The sequence below is a fragment of the Tenrec ecaudatus genome, chromosome 5, assembly GCF_050624435.1.
Source record: "Tenrec ecaudatus isolate mTenEca1 chromosome 5, mTenEca1.hap1, whole genome shotgun sequence".
NCBI classification, from domain to species: Eukaryota; Metazoa; Chordata; class Mammalia; order Afrosoricida; family Tenrecidae; genus Tenrec; species Tenrec ecaudatus.
In genome coordinates, this window is record NC_134534.1 from 43,258,740 (window position 1) to 43,284,449 (window position 25,710).

Consider the following 25,710-nt stretch of genomic DNA (forward strand, 5'->3'; position numbering starts at 1 on the left):
GTGGCGCCGCGCGGGAGGGCGTAGCTGAGGGCCCCTTCGCGGCCCGGCCTCGTCGTCTCGTCAGGTGAAGGGGATGCTGCGTGAGAGCGAGAGCGGGAGCGAGCGGTCCCTGCGGGGACGCGCCCTCGACTCCGGCGCGGGCTCCGGGCTGCCCTGGGCGCGGCGCGCGGGCCGGCGCGCGGGGGAGGGGAGGCGTGCGCGGGCCGGAGGTGTCAGTGTGAGGCGCATGCGTGCGGGGCGGGCCCGGCCCGGCCTATATATTGGGTTGGCGCCGGCGCCAGCGCCAGCTGAGGCGAGCAGTGGCGGGGCTGGCGGTGAGAAGGGGCCGGGATGAGGGGTCGGACAGCGGTCGGGGAAGAGAAGGACCCCCCCCCCCCCCGAGCCAATCCATCCCATCCGGCCGGCGGCGGGAGCCTGAGGGAGGCCTGGAGGACTAGGAAGCTGAAGAGAATGGGTCCCTGCATTCCGTCTGTCAGGACTCCCGGCGGGGGGTTAGGGGAGCGGCGGGGGGGGGGGGGTGCCCCCAAACGGGAGGCCACAGAAACCCTTTTATTCTGGGGGTGTTCCCCGCCCCATCCCTCACTGGGGGGGGGCTATCCCCCACGAGAGGACGAGGGTCTGCGTCCCCTTCACGGGGACAGAAGTTTCCGACCAGCCCAGCTTCCTCTCCGCTGGTCCTTCTGACCCGGAGTCGGGGTCCCGGTGCCCCCTCCCCCAGGCGGCCGCGGGGGCTGGAAAGGAGGGAAAGGCGCCGGGAGGAGGACGTGACACCAGCCTCGGTTGCCTCCGCCCCCTGCTTCCCCGCCACCGCCGCTCTCCAAATTGGCGCGGAACCGCTGCTCCGCGCTGCGCCTCCACAGCCCCCTCCGCGAGGCCGCGCCGGGCCAGGGCGGGAGCGGGAAGGTGGGACGCGGCCCGAGCCCCCCGCCGGGTGTGAGGGGGACCCCAAAAGGAGCCATTTAGGGGTGGGCTGCCTCCCTGCGCGTTCCAGGTACAAGGGGTGCTTTGTGCAAGTTTCGAGACCCTCGCGCCCCGTAAACCCAGACGGGTACCGGAACATAGCGATACTGAGACAGGAACAACCTGGCTCTCGCCTTCTGGTCTCGTCTCGTGGCGTGAGGGGCTTAGCTGGACCTTCGGAACCAGCGTCGAATCGGCACTGGAAAATGAATGACTTAGGAACCTGACTCACTCTCTTCACCTTTCCAGGGTTTTCAAACACCTGAAAGAAGATGTCCAGACGCAGGTAATTTTTTGGTTTTTCGGTCTTGGAGACGTGTTTTATTCAACCCTAAGTGCTGCCTTCAGGACGCATGACTTAGTAATGAAAACTTCCTTTTTAAAATTTCACCACAGTAGCCGTTTACAAGCTAAGCAGCAGTCCCAACCCAGTCAGCCAGATTCCCCTCAAGAAGCCCAGGTAGTTCAGGCCAAGAAGAGGAAAACCACCCAGGTGAGTTGAGAGGAGGGAGATTGATGGACTCATTCATTCATTCCTGGCTTACACCTTGGTTTACCAGTGGGTTATTTTATTTTTCTTCCCTCCATTTTCCAGGATGTCAAAAAAAGAAACGAAGAGGTCACCAGGAAACAGCAATATGAGATCAGGGTAAAGCCAAACTGGGCTGCATGGGTTTGAGGAAAAGAAATGTAGGTTAGGGCAATGGACAGAATTATGTTAATGCTTTGCCACGGAAAGATTCCTCTTTGATTTTTAATGCCCCAGAGGTCAGCAGGAAGGCACTTAACCTATTCGGGGTTTGTCTGCACTTGAACTGTGCTACAGCTGCAGAGTGAGGTTCTCTTCCAGCAGCAGGCAGTTCCTCTTTGTAAATCCCTCCCTCTTGGAGCTGCCTGGTATGCCAGGGCCCGCCTAATCTATCAGATGTACTGCTCTTTGTTCCCACTTTGACACTGTAGTGGCGAGTTGTAATAGCTGCTTCTTGGGCATAAGGGATGTGAGCTCACTCACTGTTACCTACCTATTCTTCCTGTGTGTTACACAGAAAGCACTTGAGGGGACAGTGCTTCTCTTTAACCAGCTTTGATGGCAGGAAAGGGTCCTTTAAGTAATTGATTCCACTTTAAGGTTTGCTTTTAAGTATTCCAACGTAACTGAGCAAGTTTTACTTTATAAAAACTACCATCACCAAAACAAAAATGACCCTGCCAAGGCCACTCCTAGTAGATATATAGGGAAAATTTGATTTTATGATCTTGAAAATGATTTGTATTTTAGACTTTAGAAGCAATTGTGTTGCTACCCCTCCTCCCTGCAATTTCACATATTACCAGAATTGTATTTTATTATATAAAATGGCCAGATTGTTAGTCTTTATGAAGACTGATAAGTTATATGACATATTAGTGTCAAGTTAAATTAGCTAGATGGTCAGCTTTGTTAGCTAACAATAGGGAAACTACAGACGGTTTAGAAATACTAGCTTTCATTTATGAAAGATCCAAGACAAAAGCTGGTTTCTTATTGCACTTATATTGTTTTTACAGAACTGTTGGCCACCTGTATTATCTGGGGGGATTAGTCCCTGCATTATCATTGAAACACCCCACAAAGAAATAGGAACAAGTGACTTTTCCAGATTTACAAATTACAGATTTAAAAATCTTTTTATAAATCCTTCACCCTTGCCTGATTTAAGGTAAGAAAAATTTCAGTAATTTTATATTAATGACTAGCTTTGTACTTAATATATGACCTTATTTTGAACTTTTTTATTGCCTTTATAATATAAACAAAGAAAATAGCTTTTTTTGATCATGTTAAAGAATCTTGCCTATAAGCATCGTATTCTTGGCAAATTATATGAATATTTAAAACTGATTCTCAAAATAATTAAGAGTAGTAACTTATTTCTGGTTTAATAATCGCAGTTAATACCTAAATTCACCGCCACCCCTAGGGCTTTGTTCTACTTTACCCTTAATGGATCCTCTTCTTGTAGATGATTAAGACTGTGATCTTATATAAGTGAGAATTTGAAAGCACTCTTTGAAATCTATTCGTTTAGGTTACTTTTAGTTCAGGTATTTTCTTTAGTACCTGCACCTTCTGCTTTTTCAGTGCTAAAGAAATGGCTTCCAAAATGAAGTTTGAAATATTTTCATAATTAACCGTAAGAGCTCTTCCTTTCAGGTTCAAATACCAAGTTGGATTTCAATGTCTGAAAGTTGAATTTATTTTATATAGAACAGATAGTTTGAATTATATAGACCATACAATTTAAACTATCCCCACCTCTTTCTAAGCTGGGGATGTTCAAATGAAGTTTGGCAAAATATGTTGAAAAAAGAGAGCAGATACGTTCATGACAAGCATTTTGAAGTTCTGCATTCTGACTTGGAGCCACAGATGAGGTCAATACTTCTAGATTGGCTTTTAGAGGTATGTTTAATTAAAAAGTACTAATGTCTCTGTATGAAGTGAGACTGTTTAGATGTAAAAGTGTTTTCTGTGTATACCCAATTAAGAGTATATTATTTGCTTCCCGCTGCCATCTTTTTTTAGTTCTATGATTGTTAGTGACAAAGCAGAAAATCAGTTTAAGAATGAAACCATATGGACACAGCCACTACATCTCTTACAAACCATACCCAAATTGGAATTCATATGATCTGAATATTGCCTTCTACCGGTGTCAAGAATACTAAGTGCCAAGGATACTTAAAGAGGTACAAAATGTCTACCGTATATACTCGAGTATAAGCCGACCAGAATATCAGCCAGTGCACTTAATTTTACCACAAAAACTGCATTAAAAATATGCTGAAACTTGGCTTATACACGAGCCTATACGGTAATTGTCCAGGCTTTGATTTCCAATAAAAGTAAAGAACCGGGACTAGACTTCAGGGACTTCAGAAGCAGTTTCTCTATCTGCTAAGACTCTAAAAGATTAATGATGGAGTTATTGTGTTAATACACACTGATTTTCCTTCAACCCTTAGACCTTGAATCTTTAATTTTTAAAAGTTGGATATAATAAATCCTAAAGAGGAAAACTGGGTCTTTTGACCGACATAACCATAAAATTTGCAGACTACAAAACAGCTTTGAGTCCAGTCATTTCTTATTAGAATGTAATTAAAATGGAAGGTTGTATTTCAGTCATGTGGGTGGGTATAAGAAGATAGTTGGGCTTTTATGAGTGTCTAAGGATCCTGGAAGCAGCATTAGCAGAGTTACGTTTTTTTTTCTCATGTGTAAAACCAACAGAATAGTGTTAAATTTAGTCTAGAAATGCAAAGATGGTTCAACATTTGAAAATCTAATCACCTTTTCTAGTTTAAAGGAGAAAACCACAAGATCTCAAGTGATGGAAAGCAAAGTTTTTAAATCCACATTCACTAATTTTAAAATATGCATTAAAAGATTTTAGTAACACAATAACTATCAGCAACTGCATTATCTCTACACTTTTGTTTCCTTGTTTTAAATTTTGGCATGATAATGTTACCTGTTTTTAAAAAGCCAGTGTTCTACCTAACACAAATGGAGTTGGAAATGATTTGATAGCAAGTGACTTATTATCCAGAAAATACTGCCTTTGAGTCAAATTTTGACTCAGTGACACAATAGGACAGAGTGTAATTGTCCCTTGTAAATTTTGAGTCAATTCTGACTCATAGTTAACCTTAAAGGACAAGGTAGAGCTGCCTGTTTTTCCAAAACTATATATCTTTACAGGAGTAGAAAGCGTCATCTTTCTCCTGAGGAATGGCTGGTGGTTTTTAACTGCTGACCTGTGGTTAGCAGCCCAACATGGCAAGGTCCACAGGAAAAAGAAGGGCTTTCTACTCCGGTTAAATAGTTCGTCTAAGGAAACTCAAAGGGGCAGTTCCGCCCTCTTCTATTACAGTAGCTATGTGTCCTGTTGACTCTGGCAGTGAGTTTATCTTATTAGGTCATAGTGACCTAGGTTCTGCTCCTATATTCACTGAATCACATCTAGTCCATAGCAGTGGGTTTTTGGTCTTAGCTTTGATATCCTTTAAAAAATGATTTTTAACATACAGTATGCTAAGAGATGACATTCTAATTTGGAAATTTTTAGAGGATAATATTTAAATGTTTGAATTCTTCTCTAGGTATGTGAAGTATACACACTTCATAGGGAAACATTTTATCTTGCACAAGACTTTTTTGATAGATTTATGTTGACACAAAAGGATGTCAATAAAAACATGCTTCAACTCATTGGAATCACTTCTTTATTCATTGCTTCCAAACTTGAGGTAAGTTCTGAAAGGTAATTCATACAGATATTCTAACTTTGTTTTTCTAATTAACATGTTAGTCCTAGAGTACACTACTATTTTTTACATGGAATCCTTTGGAAAAAGTCAAGTATACCTCTCCCCACCCACCCCTAGGTACATTTTCTCAATATTATCCTCACAATAAATTGTAGTTCCTATTATGATTAGGTAAATGTTTACAGAATAATCAGTTTTACCTCAAGCAACAATATCTTACCGTTTCATCTCATTGACGCAGTCTTTCAGTGTTACATTACTTCTTCCCTTTGTTTCCTATTTGCATTTCTCTTCCTTTCCTATAGACTTGTCTTTGTTCTGGCTATAAATTGAGCCCTAGGGCTGAGTTACTATCCAGACCTAAAGGATGGCTAAGGGCTATAGTCTCTGGGATCCCGTCTGTCTCCATCCACCTGCCCAGTAAATGTAGTCTTTTTTTTTTTAACTTAGTCCTTTTATTTGACTTATGTTCCCCCAAAAAGACCAACTTATTTTCCCTAAAGAGTATATTACAGATACCATCAGTACTTTTCTCTAAAAAGCTTGGTCTGTCTGGTTTTACAGCCAGGAAAGGGATTACGATTATGCCCTAAATGCAGTTAAATGTATTGTTTTTTTTCCAACTATGCATCTGTTGAACTTTACCAGCAGCTATCCCCAAATCCTGTCAGCTTTCATAAATAACTTTGAATTCATTCTGTCTTCACAGGAAATCATACTGTTTCACATCTTTCTACACTGAAACCCTAATCGTTTGCCTTTTCCTAGACATCTCTTCCTCCTTTCAGCGTTACTTACCTGAATGGCTCAAGTAGACCTCTTGTCAGCCAAAGCACACTTAAGTTTTTTTTCTTAAATTTTTTATTAGCCATACTTTTGTACCAGAGTAAAAGAATTATTGTTTCTAGACCTTATTGCTGAATACCTTGATTTGGCCAGACAATAAAACTAAGTAGTGTTAAATATTACTAATTTTGAAAAAATTGAGGTAAGACTCTAGTAGTAATTTATTAGTTAAGACTCAAGGTCAATTCTATTCAGTGATTATAATCAGTATAGTATGGTTAATTTAGTTATTTAGATACAAGAAATAGAGCTATTGTAGAATTGTTTTATCTATCAGAATTTGGATAGTGTCTATTTTATAACTTTATCGAGGTGTCTTTTTTAAAAACTAGTTAGCATAGAGTTGTTTCAATTGCAGCTTTAATTGTATTTATTAACTCCATTTTAAAGGAAATCTATGCTCCTAAACTCCACGAGTTTGCTTATGTCACTGATGGTGCATGCAATGAAGAGGATATCTTAAGGATGGAACTCTTTATATTAAAGGTAATAAATATTATTATTATTTCTAGTTGCAATTTAGTGACAGTTATAACTAAATTATAAAGGCTGCATTGTAAATAAAGGAGGTTTTAGTACTAGGATCTAGTTTTTTTATTTTTAAATTATTTTATTGGCTCATACAGCTAGGATCTAGTTTCTTATATTGATTAAAAGTGATAAAGGAAAACAGCTTTCAGTACATGTAGATATTTAGCATACCATGTATATCTATGAAATTCATAGTAACTCAAATTTCTATTTTCTCCAGCCCTTTCTCTACATATAGCAATGAAATAATTCTATTAATAGAAGGGTGGAGGAGAGATGCATAAAGGTATTTAGTTAGGCCTTCAATTAGAGCAGTGATTCTCAACCTTCCTAATGCAAGTGACCCTTTAATACAGTTCATGTTGTTGTGACCCCCCAACCATTGCAACTTCATAACTCTGTACAGTTTGCCACTGTTATGAATTGGGCGACTCCTGTGAAAGGGTCATTCGACCCCCAAAGGGGTTGCGACCCACAGGTTGAGAACCGCTGAATTGGAGGTTAACAAGGTAAATGTTATTTAAGGATATGTAGTTAAGTTTAGATATCGTGGACAAATCAGACAAAGAAAACATCTGACACACTACTTACCCATTATTTACAAATACCTTCATTCCACTGTGAACTTTCTGATAGCGCTATTAGAATGAGATCTTACTGGTGTTTAGTAGGGTTTTAATAAGTTCTCCAGATTTAGATTTGAAGTACTGCTGATTATACTTAGGAAGTAAAAGGGAGATGGAATCCTTTGGCAGTCCTATAAACATTTAAACTTCATTTCTGTGTGTTTTAGGCATCTTATAAAAGTGAGGTCCCAAGGCTTGTTGGAGGAAAAAAATAACCTGTGGGATTTTTCTTTTTAATTTTATTTTTTTAACATTTATATTTTGACCATAAGAAGGGCTATCTTTTTAGAAGATAACATGCAAATGAAATTAGCCTTGAAGAAGTCATTAAATACTATTCAAAGGGCAATTTCAATAAAGCAGTGAACAGATGCAGGAGACCACAGGGGTTGTTAGAAATTGGAAAAGTTGGAATAGGATAAACAAATTTTGTAAATTAAAAGACAAGGTGGTCTTCATCAGTAACAGACTTAGTAAAACAAGCAGCTTTAGATTATGTCTTTAAATGTTTTTAATAAAATAAGAAGAGTCAATAATAGAATTCTGAAGATGTAAGTTTAAAGCAGATTAAGTTTCTTAAATGACTGTGATATGGGGTATACATTTGATTACCAAGCATTTGAAATTTCGTTAACAGGCTTTAAAATGGGAACTCTGTCCAGTCACAATCATCTCCTGGCTGAACCTCTTTCTCCAAGTTGATGCTCTTAAAGATGCTCCTAAAGTTCTTCTACCTCAATATTCTCAGGAAACGTTCATCCAAATAGCTCAGGTACTGGCAGTTTTATTGCACCCATGCTAATGTTATTGTTCATTTCTGGATCTGTGTTGGATATTTAGCCTCTACACTTGTATGTATGTGGGCTGTCAAAGGTGACAGCATACTGGATTATTATAGTGAGTTATTCACTCTGTAATTGACTAGAACAAACCTGTGCCCAATATAGTTGTTGCAGAATCTTGACACTTTTATGAGTACTTGCTGTTCTTTGAAGTATCACTGATGACACCTAAGTAGTAGTAAAGGGGAGATGGCATTCTTTGGCAGTCCTATAAACATTTAGTTTCTTCATTTCCTCAAGTGTTTCAGACATCTTACAAAAGTGAGGCCTCAGGGCTTATTGGAAGGAAAAATAACCTGTAGATTCCAACCTATTTATTGCTCTTGAGTCAGTTCTGACTCTAGCAGCCCTCTATGGGGTACTTTGGGCTTTGTAAGTCTTTCCTTGAGCAGCTTCATCTTTCTTCCAAGGAACTGCTGCTGGGTTTAACCAGAGACCGTATAGTTGGCAGTCCAAAATGTAAACCCAACACCATCACCACAGCTGCGACACCAAATCACTCAATTTTGCTTTTTCAGTTTAACTTTTCCAGGTTAGAATAAACTTTTTGACAGTGATGACTTGAGCCGGAGAAGGTGTCTTAAGGTGGTTGTATTAAGAGTGAAGAAAATACATTCTGTGTGGGCTGTGAAGATGCTGCACACGGAACTTAAGGAATGTGGGGTTTGCTGAGGGGGACAGGATGTTCAGTAACCTATGTTGAAATCTTTTAAATTTAGTCAGTATATTATGAACACTAAAACTGGACAGCCATTAAATATATTAGAAAGTTCTTCAGTCAAAATTTCCAGCATCCCAAATTGCCTTGAGCAAATTGTATCCTTCCGATAGAGGAGAAACTTTGGAGGAGCTGATAAATAATGTGGGAACCATTTCTAGAGCTCTAAGTTCACTTCCAGTTCTACACTGTGGACCCATGGGGAACACCATTCACAGCCAGCCTATTGGGTTCTGATTTAGTATAAAAGGCCCTTTTTGACCTAACTTTCCCACTTGCCTCTCCCATTTTTTTAAGAGGAATAAATACCTTATTTATATACTTAATTTCATATTTTCTTCCTGCACTTCCGTTTTAAGGGAAAGTGCTTTAAAGTGCGTTCTCCAGGCTACCCTGTTTTTAAGACTTCAAAAGCCTGTAATACCTGTCTCCCCAGTTGGAATTAGTTGACTTTCCTACCAGTACACATCAACCACACCGCTCAGGACTTGTCTCTTTACTCCCTGACACAGTCCCAAGACTTGAGTTCCTTCAGGTTGCTGCGTTCTCACTGGATCCCTAAAGCTTCAGTATTTCCTGGCATACCGTCAACATAAGCTTTCTAAAATATTAATTTATTACTGTTTATTGTAGGAGTATGTTTTACTCATTTTCCTAACGCAGTTATAATTTGATTTTTCCCCTTGTTAGCTTTTAGATCTGTGTATTCTAGCTGTGGATTCATTAGAGTTCCAGTACAGAATACTGGCTGCTGCTGCCCTGTGCCATTTTACTTCCCATGAAGTGGTAAAGAAAGCTTCAGGTAAAAGTTTTGTCTCACATTTGTTGACAACTTCCAACTTGTAAATATAAACGTTAGCATCCTGTTAAATATCAGGAGGCTTCAAAGAGTTCACATGGAAGTAAAAGATAATGAAAATTTTCCATGGACTTTTGAAGTTTTCCTGCAGACTTTGAAGTGAGTTGACAAAGATTCCTTCTGCTTTGTTCTTAGAATCCTTTGAGATTGACAGTTTTGTATTTAGAAAATACTGGTTAGACAACTCTGAAGTACTGTTCCCTTTCTAGTCATTGTAGTTTGAGAGTGATTTTTTTTAATTTTTACTTATCAATTTTGGTTTCTTTTTAAAATGAGTTTTAAAAGAACTACCTTAACATTTGGAAGCAATTTGTGAGTAACTTCCATATTGATGTACATCAGTAATGTAACCTTCACTTTTTTACGAACTTTTATCTAGGTTTGGAATGGGACATTATTTCTGAATGTGTAGATTGGATGGTACCTTTTGTCAATGTAATAAAGGACAACAGTCCAGTGAAGCTGAAGGCTTTTAAGAAGATTCCCATGGAAGACAGGCACAACATTCAGACACATTCAAATTATCTGGTTATGCTGGTATGTATGTTTGTAGCATTTCCCCCCTTGTCATTTGATTATCTAGTAAATCAGGAACTGATCCTAAGGCTGTGCAGAAATAAGGCAAGAAGACAAAAGTTCTATGACACACTGATTTCAAAATTTAGAAAAGTTAAGCTGTGAATTATCTCAACTCAATGCCAATAGCCCAGATAAGAGTAAAAACACATACTTAGAAGCACTTGAAACTGTACCTTTGAAAGAATGGGGTTACACAGACTAAGAAAGTTATTAGGTCTGGATACACTTGTTTTACTATGTGATGCTTTATCATAGCTGTTCATATCTGGTGTCTTCCCTTATAGGATGAAGTAAATGACATAAACACCTTCAGAAAAGGGGGACAGTTGTCACCCGTGTGCAGTGGAGGCATAATGACACCACCGAAGAGCACTGAAAAACCACCAGGAAAACACTAGACGTGAAAACCAGCAGACGTGTTGGAATTGACCAGTCAATTTAACACCAAAACATGCTGTGATTCTCCTCAGCACTCACTTAAAATGGGCAGTAAGGGAGAAATGTATTGTCTGTCAGCCATTAAACAGCAAAACTTGTTTACAAAAGATGATTTCATTCCCAAGGACAAGACAGAAGCTAGCTGCAATTTGTACCATCGCAATATTTTTTTCAGTCCAGTGTTACTTTGACACACTAGTAACTTTTTATTGGACGTTTGAACTGAAGGGCCACCTTAAAAGGTATACTAAGTGACGCAGGACTTTGTTAGCCTCAATATTCATCCATTCTGATTCTTAAAAAGAAAACTTGTTTACAAAGTTTGAGTTGTAATAAGGTAACTCATTTATCTACAGTTGCCATATAGCAAGCTGTTAAAAACTTGAATTTTTACAAATGGTAAAACTAAGCTGTTTTATAACTTGCCATAATGTATTTAACAGTAAGAAGGGCTTAGATGAACAGATGTTTAAATTGTGCTCTAAACTGTAGGGACTACCAAAGAAATTATACCAAGATAAGCACAATGGTTCCTATTTGGGGTTTGGTTTGGCCAGGTAAGTTGCTTTGTAATCATTTTTCAATACCACAACTTGGGTAAAAAAACATACCTTTTAAAACTATTTATATGAAAAAGTCACTTTATTACTCTGTCCCTAGGAGTTTCTTGAGTGTGACTTTGCTTTTATTTATCTTCCCCAAATTGTTAAGGCCTTTGTAGAAATCTACATTATAAGGGGTCAAAGTGATTAAAGTTTAGCATTTGACCTAAGCTCCTTTCTTAAGGAAGTAGAGCATTCATGTGTGCTGACTCCTAGAGAAATCTATTTATTACCGAAAAACAAACCTTGACACGTTTATGTGTGTATGTAGCCACCTCTACGTAAATCAATTAGGTTTATTAATTTCCGCCTCAAAAATGGAATTAGAAAAGAATTTTACTAGATAACTAGCTTTCTGTTACCAGGTGTGAATCTTTTCTTATGGAAAAAATATAAATTTAAGCTATTGTTATGGTATGAAGTCTGTATATAGATTCTGGGGGTTTTGTTTGTGTTAACTAATATTTCAGTATTTTGTCTTAAAAGAAACCACCACTAAATGTACATATGTATTAATAAACTTTTTTAATACTGTTTATTTTTAGGCCATTATTTAAAAAATAAAATCTTAACTGCTTAAAAATAAAGTTTTGCCATTGCTTGGAGAAACTTTTTTTTCCTTCTCTGTGCCGCCAGCTGTAACACTTCTTCTGGATTGCTTGCATTCAGTTCTGTCTGGCCAATGGCTTTTATCTTTCAAAAACAAAAACATGTGTTACAGCAGTAGGGTAAAAATAAAGTCCTGCTAATATGATACAGAATTACTCAGATGCTAACAGTGAAGCTAGTTTAACGATTAATTGAGCTGTTTCACTAGTAAAATCCATGAGTTATGGACAAATCAGCCCAGAGAGTTACTGCCACCACTCTTCAGAAGACCAGTTCATTACTGGAGCGTTTGTGGATTACCGTCAGTGACATCACATTAATAACGTTTTGTTGGCTTAGCTGTCAACTGAAAAGCTGGCCGTTCAATTACTTCGCAACTTCACTGGAAAACGTGGCGATCTCTTGGAAAGTCTACCTCTAGATAAACCTCTAGAAGCAGCTCTACTCCATCACATGGGGTTGCTGAGTCAAAATCTTTTTAATGACTAAAGCAGAAAAGATGACAATGGAACCTAAGCTGCAAGGACCTGTAAGACCTGGAGTGCTTGCTATACAGTAGGTCTTCAGATATGTGTAGAGCAGTAACCAGGAAAGATGAGCTAATGAGGTCCGTAAAAGCTTCAAGTAAGGATCTTTAAAATGTCATATGTGGCAGAGTTTGGAAATAACAGGAACTGGGGGGGGGGGAGGGGGGGATCCAAGTTTGCCTTGCAGTTCCAAGTAAATGGATAATGAGTAACTCCCAATTATGGGAAACTAGCTTTGTAGGGTTTTTTATTTTAAAGACACAGTATTTCCCATAAGTTATTACCATAAAAATTAGTTTTGAAAGAAAATAAACTATATCCATTTGTTGAGATTCTATGTATGATGGTATTATTACTAATACAGTAAGTGTTGGGAAAATTGAAAAACATGACATTTATGACTTCTTGGCCTGTAGTCAAATTTAAGTCATTCAATAAACACAGAGCACTTAGTAAACTTTGGACATGTATAGACAAAGCCAAGTTGCTACCCTTTGGGGAAATTAAAAAATACTACATCAGAGTCTAATGGGTGTTTGAAAAAAATTTTTACCAGGAAATGAGCATGAGTCTCAAAGGATAGCATAAGGAGACCCAAGGGAATTTAGCATTCCTGGCAGGACAGCATTTCCAAGGCCTGTAAGTGGTGACGGTTCTCACCATGTTCAGAGAACAAGAGGCACGAGGTAGATGGAAGCCACATCATATGAAGCCTTAAAGGCCATTTTAGTTACTGGTTTAGGAGACAGGAAACTAAGGGGTTGAGACAGAAATTACATGATACAATATTTTCAAACAAATTATGATAGCTTATTACCCAAAAAAGCTTTAAAATAAACACATAACCAAATCCTGGCAATGATTTAGGCTCACAAAAGTTTTTTGTTGGTTCAAATCTTAAATCACAAAGATAGAGGTAACTTACCACAATTTGTCTTTTATCTGTTTCTCCTCTTTTATGGTGAAGATCTGATAAATTAGTTATGAAAAATATATGTAATGAATATAGTATTTCAACTGGTTTTCAGTTCTGATTTTAAAAATACACAGTACCACTTTAATTTACAAAAATGATCTATTTAAGTCATTTTCCGTAAAGGATACAAGTCAAGTATTCCAATATGGTAACATCCCATATGTAGTCATAGTAGGAGTCCATAGCATCATGACTAAAAGATAAAAAGAAAATTAAACATCTGCCTTGAGATATACTTCCAACTCCATCTTACCTTAAACTTCATTCATACCTGTTTTGTTCCTGCAGTGATTTAAAGGCTGTCTTGTAGTCAATTTCTCTGAGAAACTGACATAAAATCGCCACCTACACAAACAAACAAAGACTTGAAATACAATTTTACTTTACTAGTGCCAACACGGACTGCCCCGTTTTTTGAAATGTAAATTTCTGGTATTGATTTAGTCTAAGAAGTTGAGAGGCCTTGCAGATCACTGGGTGAGTCAGCTCTTGGTATGGCTTCCATTTTATTTTAATTTCAAAACCTTTTGCATAAGTGTCCTGCCCAATAGATTCTTCAATGGGTGATCTAAACAAAATTTTTTTTATGCCTCCCCCACCCCACCCCCCAACCTAAACAAATTCTTATAGCTCTGTTTATATGTTGACAAGAGTCAACTCAGAAAACTAATGTGAAGCAGATGGAAAACTGCCAAACAGAAGTGTCACAGTATTCAAGGATACAGACAACACAGATTTAAATTTCTCACAGCTCAAGTGCAGAAGCTCATTTTGGCAAGATTTATGGTTCTCAATGCTGCTTAACACAAATAGACCAGATCTATTTTAAGCCACTGGTGGTCATAATGCTGCATCCGTCTTTTTTTTTAATGAACATAATTCATATACCATAAAGTTAATCTTTTTAAGAGCACACAAATATATGTATCCATCACCATCATCAATTTAGAGCATTAGCTTGAACACAGAAAATCTCAGACTCCTTAGTCATTACCCTCCAAGCCCACTTTCTGGTCACAGCCACAAGCAAACAAAACTTTCCTTCATGACTGGCTTCTTTAACTCAAAAGAGTCCGACTGGCACTGTCAAGTAAGTGTTGGACTGCTAACAGTAAAGTTGGCAGCTCAAACCCACAGCCTCTCCACAAAAGAGAGTAGAGACTGCCCTCTCATGTAAAGCGACAAAGCCCTGGAAACCCTGCAGAGGGTCACATTAATCAAAGCAAGCTCAATGGCAATGGTCCCTCAATACCTTGTAGCATTTGTCAATATTTTCTCTTTAGAGCAAACTGAGGTTATTTCTACTTTTGGGCAACATTATTGATAATAAGTAACAGTGTTATTAACAAGGATGTACATTTACAATTCCCTAAATAGACTGTAGAATTGCAGAGTTCTATGATAGCACTATGGGTTATGCATTGGCTGCTAACCTAAAGACCAGTAGTTCAAACCCATAATCCCCCCCCAACCCCGACCAAGGGAGAAAAATGAGGCTCTGGGAAAGATTCATTGTCTTAATAACCCTAAACAGGGTCACTTTGAATAAGCATCAACTTCACTGCATTGATTTTGGTTTTCTGGGTAATTTTATGTTTTAAGTTTTTAAGGAACAAACTTCCAAAAAGGTTGCAACATTTAACATTCCCACCAGAAATTTATGAGGGTTACAACTTCTTTACATTCTTATAGCTCTTGCTATTAGCTCTTTGGATTATATTTATGTCGGTGAATGTGATGTAGTTTCTCTTTATGTGTGTTTTTTTAGTTGTGGTTTTATTTTTTATTTCCCTACTGACTAACGGTACAGTATCTGCTCTTAAATGCAAAGTCAGTATTTTCTAATTCATACCTTTAGTTAAGTATAGTAAAAAAAAGAAAGAATGTGTCTGTCTTAAGTCACCATACACTTAAGTAATTTTGATAGGGAAAATTAAAGCTAATTCCAAGTCCCATGCTTTATGCTTTATATATATCATAAACTGACATACATGAAATTAAATCAATATTATAATATAATTAACTAACCTGTGTGTGGCAATTCAGCAAAGAACAACATTTTATCATTCGTTTTATTACCTACAAAAATAAAATTCTGATTATTTTTATAAACCAGTTAGTAAAACTCTTAAAATTTTATTTCAAAAGTCATTTGTTTTAAACCTTTGTCCTGAAATAATCTTTAGAGCTTAAACCAAAAATATCCCCCCAAATTTTCTTAAAACTAAATAACAGTTCAGCTTAACTAGTAAAGAATGTCTACCATGAGCATTGTGCTCTTGTAAAATCTATATGACATAGATAGAAGCAACTTGCAGGTTTAGCTGGGAAACATGGGACTGAGTTTATATAATTGGGAAAGGACATCTTAGATAAGGTGGTGGGTGAAAACAGCTGCATAATTCAAAGAATGCAATTCTTCGTTAAGAATGTAAAAAAATCTAAAATTGTACACATAGAAACGGGTGAATTGGTAAATGTCTGGCTACGTATATTCTCAACAATAACAAGATGTCATTAATTTTAAGCATTAAAAAATGCTATGTGTTAAATTATAGTATTTGTGGCCAGAAGAAAAAGCGATGCAAATCACAAGAAAATGAAAAAAATTTGAGTTAAGAAGTATAACCAATGTAATTTGACAGTTGATTGTATACTGAGCTTAGTGGAGGAAACTTACTGGCTAAGGGTAAAAAGTAGTGTAAACGGTTGGGTCAAGGTTGGAGGTTTTGCTTTTTAACAATGTGGATAAGTTGTTAAAAACATGGATACATTAATATATGAGTACTTTTAAAACCATGGATATGTTTGGGGAGTCTGGGCTTGGTAAAGTAAGGAATCCGTTTTGGACAGGGCAATCAAAACAGCAATGGTGTGTGGTTGGGTAGAAATCCCCAAGAGAAGCTGCCCTAGAGCAAGGGAGTTACCACCGCCATGGAAATGACAGAGTGCAGCATTGGAACATCTAAAGGTGGGCAAAAGGGAGCAAAATCCACGAAAACAACTTACCTGGTCCGTATAAACATCAGGGGGCACAGCTTTATTAAAGAAATCAGAACACACAGCACCTGCCTGGAGGTAATAGTGGAGAGCTGCCGAATGCTGGTTGGTGGCTGAAGTAGAAAACAAACAAAGTGCCACCTATCATTAGACAACAGCTGAAACCCAGAGGCGGCCATTTTTGAGGAGAGTCGCGTGTAACACTTTCAGTGAGTTGAACCAAAGTGATTCAAATCAGACCTAGGGATAACACTTTATACCTAATAGCTAGCTGCCCAGGACAATAATGAGAAAACCTTGGTATTTTTAAATATCTTAGCCCCTTTCAAGGAAATTGCTCTGCCTCCTAAAATTAATCTGCAGAAAACTTAGCTCAGATTTGTCAAATTTATTAGTACATAATTTAGTATTTGGAGTTAATTATTTCTCAAATGACCAAAGTAGATATGCTAATTTCTCAAGACTGTTTCAGAATCAGCACATCTATTCTGAATACAGATATTACAATCTTGATAATGTATTAAAATACACTTTAAAAAAAACAATGCTTGTTGATGCTCACCTTCCCGATATGATTGCTAGGTGCATAATAAACAAATGTGGTGAAGAAAGCTGATGGTGCCCCGCTATCAAAAGATACAGCGTCTGGGGTCTTAAAGGCTTAAAGATAAACAAGCAGCCATCTAGCTGGGAAGCCACAAAGCCAACATGGAAGAAGCACACCAGCCTGAATGATCATGAGGTATCGAGATAAGATCATGTATCAGAAGACCCACAACAAGCAATCATAGTTAGAGTGGAGACCCAAAGCCCATCTGTAGACAACTGGATATACCCGCACAGAAGGGTCACAAGGAAGGGACGAGCCAGCCAGGGTGCAGTATAGCACCAAGGAAACATACAAACATTCCTCTAGTTCTTTAATGCTTCCTCGTGCCCCCAGCCCCCCCACACTATACCCCAGTTCTACCTTACAAGTCCGGCTGGACCAGAGCATGTACATTGGTACAAATAGGAGCTCTTGACACAGGGAACCCAAGAATACAGATAAACACCCCAGAAACAATGGGAGTATCGATACCATGAGGGAGGGTAGGGGGAATGGGAGAGGAGAAAGGTGGAAGCTATCGCAATCGACATATATAAACGTTCCCGCAGCTCCAAACAGGGTGATGAACAACAGAAACATGGGTGAAGGTAGAATGGGAATATTAGAAATTTCCTATCAAGTCGGAAAATCCAATTTACATATACCAGAGGTCATAAACCTAAAACTCTAATTACCTCCAAGAATATGACTAATTATGAGGAGTGTCTGAAGAGACTTTAGTCAATGACCATCAAATCAATTCTGACTCAGTGACCTCACAGTTGAAGGGAGCGCCACAGGGTTGTGATGGTGTAGTCTCTCAGAAGTACAGCCTTGCCTTTCTAACAAGGTCCCTCTGAGTGGATTCCAACCACCCAACTTTGACTACAGACCATCTGTGCCGCCCAGGCACTCTCAGAGACTCGGCAATCTTTAAATAGCAATTTCATTCCTTAAACAATTTTACCAATTTATTAGATGAACTACTATCACTAAAAAAAAAAAAAAAAAAAAATCAAACCAAAATTTCTACACACAAAAAAAGCCAAAATGCATAAGTATAACAACTCTAATTTTATTATTTCAGTTTTACTGAAGATTTTGATATCTGGAAAATTATACTTGACAAAAATATAATAAAGTATTATAATAAAATACATTAGCGATGTATTTATTTGCATTTGTGGAAGTGCTACAGAAAGTTTCACGGATCATCCATACATCTTACTTACCAAAATAAATGTCAGCTTGGATAATCAGCCAGGCATGGTTGTTTGGATTGATACTTAGTGTGTACCGAACGAGTTCTTTCACTGTAATTGCCACAGCTTCAAAGTCCACGGACTGGAGGCTGGAGGAGAGACACTAGATGTCAATGTCCATGTTAAAAAAAGTTCATTTGAAATTCTGTTTAAGCATTTACTACAAAATAACAACAAATAAGACATAGCCATCATTTAGGCAACAATGAACATGATCAATATTACTAGTAGTAAATGTATAAAAACCATCCAAATACGTATGATAAAATAGGTAAAACTCACTTCTCATAAAAAAACCTGAAAACACTGGTTTCTGTTCTGTTTGCTTTACCCCAAAAATTCCAGATGTTAAGCTATAAGCCAAACCCACTGCCATCAAGTTGCTTCTAACCCACAGCAACCCCACATAGTATTCCTGAGACAGACAGCCTCATCTTTCTCTCAAAGAACAGCTGGTGAGTTTGAATTGATGCCTACCCCATACCACTACCACAGCTCCTTGTACATTTCATTGGTGCTATACTGCACCCTAACTGGCTCGTCTCTTCTCCACGACCTGTCTGTAATGGGATGTCCAGTTGCCTACAGATGGGCTTTGTGTCTCCACTCCGTACTCCCCCTCATTCACAAGGATATTTTGTTCTTTGAAACCTGATACCCCAAAACCCAAAGTATATTTGACTTTTTTTCCAATTATATAAGATGTCAAAATAGTAGAATGTCAAAATGAAACCCATGTGGTGTCTGCTTTTATGACAACTGTAACACTCAAAATTTTCTCACATGGTTCTGCAAAGAACCATAAACATAAGAGCACAAGCATGAACAACACTGCTTTCTGACCTTAAAACCACCTTGTGGCTTTTTACAACTCACTCACTTAGATGACTAGATGTCTCACTGGTCCCCAAGGAGCCAGGGATAGACATGGCAAATCTGCCACTTCAGAGCATTCATGGAAGCAATAAAAAGTCAAGAAAAGGGAAGGGAAAGGGATCTGTTATTCCGACCCTGCTGAGACCTGGAAGGCTTGGGATATAGAATGACATAGAAGATGGAATTCTGAAGATAAAAGCCAGGTTCACTCAACTAACACAGCTATTAATGAGCTCCAACCTCTGAGCCTCAAAAAGAACAGTAGTAGGGAACACAGGCTCTGGATGCACACACACAAGGTCCATGGCAGGGTGCTACACTTTATAAGATGAGCTTGGTCAAATGGCTTCTGTTATCCTCAAGGGCTAGATTTTTACATTCAGTCTCCCATGTGCCTGGAACACTGGCAAAGGAACAATGGCACCCAATTATGTATTTACTAATAAATAAGTTCAACAGATTCATATTACACAGAAAGTTACCAATATTAACAAGTCTATTCTTGAAGTCAATTAGGACTCTGGGTCAAGATAAATACTTTTAGTAATACCAAAATGAGTCACAGTTCATTAAGCCTGCAATGAGTCCTTCCATGCTCTAAACACCTATCTTAGCATTCATGTACTTACTCCTCACATTCCTAACACCCATGTTACAGGTGGGGAAACTGACACAGAAGTAACTTGTACAACGTTATCCACCTGGTACGTGGAGGTGGGATTCAAGGTCTCCAAGCCTGGCTCCAGAGCCTCTGCTTTAAAGCAGTCCTTTAGCTCATTTACAAACACATGTTGTAAACAAAAATCTGTTCAGAGTCTAACGTTAGGCCCCGATTAACACCAACAGGTAATACAACTAATGAACCAATGAATTAAAGAGGTAAAATTACTTTTAACTGATTACTGGACTGTTATCTAATATACCAAACGTTAAGTGAGTTACAGACACACTCCAGCACTATCTGGCTTGGACTGCCATGGAGCTTGCCTCATGTGCTTCCTGGAGACTGGCCCTCTGAGTTACAAACATCACTCAGGAAATGACGGCACGGCCCCTACCCAAGTTTTGGCTCACAAACCCTCGCTGGACACAGAGGTACTTCCAACCTTCTAACAGAAGTGGACATGGATTTCTTTACCATTTTCTCTACTGTCTGGTTCACATGATCTACAGTAACATTTTATTCTCCACAGAATAAACCAACAACTATGAAACAAGGGTGGACCTGTCCTTCAGGTACAGTGTGTAAAGGAGGATTGGGAGACGGAAGAACAGTTAATACGGAGAGGAAACTGGCTCTCTTGTATGAAAAGCTGTTATATGAATGACTTCCTCTTCTAGAAAAAAAAAAAAAAGAGAACATTTGTTCTCCCCGTCTGACTGATTTTCAGGCAATGAATATAAGAGAGACAATTTCTTAAAGCAATTAAGGAACTTCCAAAGACTACCTAAGAGGACGGGGTCCAAGAAGCACAGAATAAAGATTTTAAGGAAATATTAAGAAATAATAATTTTCAAATGGACAATTGTAAAACAGTTAAGATGCTGGGAACGTGACAGCCATCCTTTGGTTAGCTTTCACTTTCCACTTTTACCCACTGCCAAGTAGGTAGAGAAGTGTATTCTAGCCAGGTCTGATACACTTAGTTCTTACTTTAAAAAGGTAAGCCTTATCCATGATTTCTAAGAAGATAACTACTGTAAGAAAGAAACATTAATCTGTGAAAAGATGTATAGTCTTCCAATCAAATTATATTAAGCTTACCTATGTCACGCAAAATGGTTTCTAGGCCCATAAATATTATAACAATACTCATTGCTTTTGAGTCAAAGCTGAGGGTAGAACTGCCCCTGTAGGTTTTTGAGACTGTCACTCTTTAGAGGAGAGGAAAGCCTCATCTTTCTCACGTGGAGTGGCTAGTGGTTTTGAAATGCTGACCTTGTGGTTAACAGCCCAACTTGTTACCCAGAAATAATAGGTAAGCTGTAATACTTCTTACTTGGGAATGGAGGATGGCCAAATAGAAATGTGTTCAGCTGTAATGTCATTCACAATGTCCTCCTTAAAAAAACACAAACACATACACAACAGTTTAAAAAGAAATAGCTTTCAAATCATTTTTTAAAAAAGAAATTATAAAATACTGACCCGAACATTGTGAAGTTTCACAAAAAGTGATAAGATAATAGTCAAAACCAGTGGTTCCTGTGAGAGAGAAAACACAGACACCTTGAATCTTGATGTAAAAATCTTTGATGTATTTCTCCCATCAATTGCAGAGAGACCAAATGCTTTCTCATCTAAGCCCCTTACCTGGTTCCAGTGAAATTTTGGGTATGAGTATGCTTAGTATCAACTTCATTTTTAAGCTCATGAAAAAGTCAAAGTACACGGTTTATACAAGATTATCAAATATAACTGTCTTATGGTTCTACCTCCCGGCTCAATTCGCCGTTACTTTGGAAACTGAGTTAACAGGACCTCTCTTTCTACCTCCTTCCCCCACAAATTAAATTTTTATTCTTCAAAATAATAGCTAGAGGGTGAAATCTAGAACATGTCAATTAAATAAATATGCCATTAATTCTATCAAGCAACTTTATAACAAAGTTAGGTCCCAAACATCCAGGCTCCTAAGGAAACTTCCTTAAAGTTTAAATGTTTTCTATTCACTAAAACACGGCAAGGTAAATGCAAGATGAACTTCTACATTCGTATTATCTAACCTTCAATAATGATCATGGAAGGTAAGCACATTAGCAGATCACTTTTATAATTTAATCAGCACTTGAAGCACTCCATATTTTATGCATATCATGTAAAAATCAGCAGTAATTAGATCAATTTTTAATAAAACTTACCCGTAATTTTTTAATAAAAGAAAGCAGTTCACTCCTACAAAAAACAAAAATTTTTTGTATACACATTTAATATCAGAAATGAAAAATAAAATCAGAAAGAGATTATTCCTAAATGCCCAATTCTATTATGTATAAAAGAAATAAAATACTCTATTGTCAAACTAACCTAATAAACTGTCTTTCTTTTTTTAATCACTTGAGAAATCTTCAGTACTACTCAACCACATTAATTTTGAGCTTCAGTTGATTATACAGCAAGTGATTTTTAAAGCAACAGAGGGAAGACTTTCATGGGTGGCCATGGCAGACAGGTCTATGAGAGATCAGGACAACAGAATTCTTACAGATTATTCCCCTTTACAATACACAAGAATAGAGGTAGGATGTCCTTGATAAAGGACAAGCAGCATAATTAATAACAACTCAAACAATATGCTGGTAGAAACATACCGATACATTATACCCAGTGTTGACTCCCTTTGCTTTATTAAACTAACTCTGCCGTCATTTCCTCGCTTGTGCTGGCTGGACACACTGCAGATCTGAACAACGACTTCCCAAAGGTCTTTAGCAGTCCGTCTGCTTTCTTTAGGGCCTGGAAGTTCTTTGCAGGTAGCTGCTAAAAGCTGCCCAAGCTGGAACATGAAAACAAATAGGAAATACACAAAAGATAATTTGCAATGTCATGTACATATAGTTCTCAAGATACACAAGGTAGGGATACTTGCCAATACATAGCAAGCATGTTCATATTCTACTGTGCCACAGACTACCCTGAATAGGCAGGTTAGAACTCACTGGCTGCTGACAGATTTAAATCTTACTAGGGTTGAAAATCCGATGGTTCTACTGTATAAACCTCCTTGCTTCCAAACAAATATAGCATAATGAGAGCAAAATGAGTCTATTAAGAAAATATGAGGAAAAGTTAGATTAAAAAAGATAATGTAGAGGTATGTAAATTAGCAGAGGACACACCCACATCTTAAAAGGCCTTGTGAACCATATTAAAAATGTTGCTCTTCATTCTATCAGACTACTACCTACTACTGCCTTCCTTGCTAGAATTGGAAGATCCAAGTGTTTATAAATTCGATGTCCTTTGCATTATGTACACAGTTTCCCACTTTGATTGTGGGGGGAGATGAGATGATTACAAAGGGGAAATTTTTTAAAAGAGTAAATTCCTTTATGTGAGTGAAATTAACCAAAGAAACTAGAAAATACATAATAATTACAACACAAACATTAGAATTGCCAAATTCTATCAAGACCGAATAATTGGCATTCTTCCAGACTTTTCCAATGCATATAATAAACTATGGTAATTATCTTGGAATATATTTCACACTATATTCTATTATTTTTATATTTTAAAATCATTTTATTGGGGGCTTGCACAACTCTTACCACAATCCATACATACATCCATTATGTCTACCACATTTGTACACTTGCTGCCATCATCATTCTAAAAACATTTGCTTTCTACTTGAGTCCTTGGTATCAGCTCATTTACTCTCCTCCTTCCCCGCTCCCTCTCCCTCATGAACCCTTGATAATGTATAATTATTTTGTCATGTCTGACACGATCCGATGTCTCCTTTCACCCACTTTTCTGTTGCCTATCCCCCAGGGAGGGAGTTATATGCAGATCCTTGTAATCGGTTGCCCCTTTCCCCCCTCCTTCCTGGTATCGCCACTCTCACCACTGGTACTGAGGGGTTCATCTGTCCTGGAATCCCTGTGTTTCCAGTTCCTATCTGTACCAGTGTACATCCTCTGGTCTAGCTGGATTTTTTTTTTTTAGGGGTGGTTTTTTTGCTGGTGGTGGTGGTCTAGCTGGATTTTTTTTTTTTAGGGGTGGTTTTTTTGGTGGTGGTGGTGGTCTAGCTGGATTTTTAAGGTAGAATTGGGATCATGAGAGCAAGGGGAATGAAGCACTCAAGAACTAGCGTAAAGTTGTTTCATCGTTGTACACTGCACGCTGACTGGCTCGTCTCCTCCCTGTGACCGTTCTGTAAGGTATGTCCAGTTGCCCACAGATAGGCTTTGGCTTCCTAATCTGCACTCTTCTTCATTCACACCGACAGGATTTTTTGTTCTTTGATGCCTGATACCTGACCCATGGATACCTCGTGATCGCACAGGCTGGTGTGCTTCTTCCACATGGGCTTTGTTGCTTCTGAGCTAGATGGCTGCTTATTTATCTTCAAGCCTTTAAGACCCCAAATGCTCTCCCTTTTGATAGCTGGGCACCATTAGCTTTCTTCACCACATTTGCTTACGTACCCGCTTTGTCTTCAGCAATTGTGTCAGGAAGGTGAGCAGAGGCCCAATGTACTGCTACCTTAATACTAAACCTGTAAATATATGTATGCACACAGAGCTACTTCCCCATCATTATATAAATATATTTGAATATGTACATGCCTGTACTTAGACCTCTATAAATGCCCTTTGTCTCCTAGCTCTTTCCTCTATTTCCTTTTACTTTCCTCTTGTCCCACTATCATGCTGTACCTTCATTTGGGTTTCAGTAATTCCTCTTGGTTACACTGTCCTTGAAATCCCTAGCAGGCCTCCTACACCTTTGTCAACACTGATTTTTGATAACTTGTTCCCTTGTCCCTGGGTTTGTTAACACCCACTTCCTTTCCCCCGCCCCCCTCCCTTCCATGTCCCTGCCCCCCAACCATTGGTCTCAGTGTTTTCTCCTCCAGATTGTTTATCCTGCCTATCTTATTTAGATAGACCTGCAGAAATAATAATATGCACAAAAACAGGACAGAGAAAAACAAAGCAAAAAAAGAAAAGCCTGTAAATAGTTCAAGGTCTGTTTGTTGTCCTTTGGTAGTGTTTTCCAGTCAAGTCTGATGGGGCGCCACGCCCTGGGCCCACAGTCTATTTTTTTGGTATTCCCAGGGGACTTCCTTGCTCTGCTCCCCTTGCTGCTCTGTTGCACACCCTTAGTGTTTTGCCTCGGTGTGGTACGGATAGATCGGATGCAATTCCCACACTGTGTCTCCAGTGTTGAAACCTGTGGGGCTGTGGGTCAGTGAGGGATGTCATGTCTCGTGGTGGGACAGGCCATATGGTCCTCCCTTTACAATGGCTGCTCTGTGCGGGAATATTGTCCTCAAGGCTTGGTGAGCTAGTAGGTGCTCCAATCTCTCTTCCTTCCCCTTCATTTGCCCCTGTGTGCTCTGATCAGACCTGTCCCTGTCTCTCAGCGGTAGCTTCAGTGCTGTCCTCTGAAGTAAATTCCTCTGGGGGGGAGAGGTGGCTGTCCACATAGTTGGGATTGGGGCCGGCCCCTAAGACTTCTCCACTGGTTCCCTGCTTCATGCCGGTAATATTGCATTCACATCTTAGAGCACGGGGATGATTGATGTGTGGTCCCTCTTTCCCTTTCCACACTATATTCTAAGTTTGAAAATGGCTCTCAAAATTTTATTCTTGGCAAAATACTGCATATACTCGAGTATAAGCCGAGTTTTTCAGCACATATTCAATGCCATTTTTCTGTGGTAAAGTTAGGTGCCTTGGTGGATATTCAGGTCGACTTATACTTGAGTATATATGGTACCAATCCACACTGTAGATCTCAGTTTTCCATCACTTAAAATTACTAAAAGTTTGGTTATAAGAACTTTAGAAAGGAAAGCTAACTAGCCTCTAGGTTAGCTTGAAA

The 25,710-nt window shown here is 38.7% G+C and overlaps 2 protein-coding genes across 2 annotated transcripts in view; one reads left to right on the forward strand and one right to left on the reverse strand.

The window, feature by feature from the left end:
• Nucleotides 1–259: 259 nt before the first annotated feature.
• CCNE2 (cyclin E2) lies at nucleotides 260–11,881 on the forward strand. Its single transcript, XM_075549475.1, has 12 exons — nucleotides 260–314; nucleotides 1,210–1,246; nucleotides 1,357–1,453; nucleotides 1,556–1,609; nucleotides 2,509–2,660; nucleotides 3,268–3,403; nucleotides 5,107–5,253; nucleotides 6,511–6,606; nucleotides 7,915–8,049; nucleotides 9,528–9,639; nucleotides 10,076–10,233; nucleotides 10,560–11,881. Exons 2-12 carry the CDS (start codon nucleotides 1,233–1,235, stop codon nucleotides 10,671–10,673), a joined length of 1,215 nt encoding a protein of 404 aa, XP_075405590.1. The 5' UTR covers nucleotides 260–314; nucleotides 1,210–1,232; the 3' UTR covers nucleotides 10,674–11,881.
• The window catches only part of INTS8 (integrator complex subunit 8), a 48,458-nt gene continuing 34,571 nt past the window's right edge, over nucleotides 11,824–25,710 (reverse strand). Inside the window, exons 17-27 of the mRNA XM_075549474.1 lie at nucleotides 22,467–22,651; nucleotides 22,017–22,050; nucleotides 21,304–21,360; nucleotides 21,155–21,216; nucleotides 18,249–18,367; nucleotides 16,437–16,540; nucleotides 15,456–15,506; nucleotides 13,699–13,772; nucleotides 13,556–13,620; nucleotides 13,377–13,420; nucleotides 11,824–12,008 (exon numbers count right to left, since the gene is read on the reverse strand). Coding sequence (XP_075405589.1) covers nucleotides 11,892–12,008; nucleotides 13,377–13,420; nucleotides 13,556–13,620; nucleotides 13,699–13,772; nucleotides 15,456–15,506; nucleotides 16,437–16,540; nucleotides 18,249–18,367; nucleotides 21,155–21,216; nucleotides 21,304–21,360; nucleotides 22,017–22,050; nucleotides 22,467–22,651 — 912 coding nt within the window. The 3' untranslated portion in view covers nucleotides 11,824–11,891. The remainder of the gene's footprint in view (nucleotides 12,009–13,376; nucleotides 13,421–13,555; nucleotides 13,621–13,698; nucleotides 13,773–15,455; nucleotides 15,507–16,436; nucleotides 16,541–18,248; nucleotides 18,368–21,154; nucleotides 21,217–21,303; nucleotides 21,361–22,016; nucleotides 22,051–22,466; nucleotides 22,652–25,710) is intronic.

Excerpts from the sequence above, each read along its gene's own strand:
- CCNE2 (XM_075549475.1), top strand. Across the intron at positions 1,610-2,508 it reads AACAGCAATATGAGATCAGG|AACTGTTGGCCACCTGTATT; the intron begins GTAAAGCCAAAC and ends TTGTTTTTACAG. Across the intron at positions 2,661-3,267 it reads TCACCCTTGCCTGATTTAAG|CTGGGGATGTTCAAATGAAG; the intron begins GTAAGAAAAATT and ends CCTCTTTCTAAG.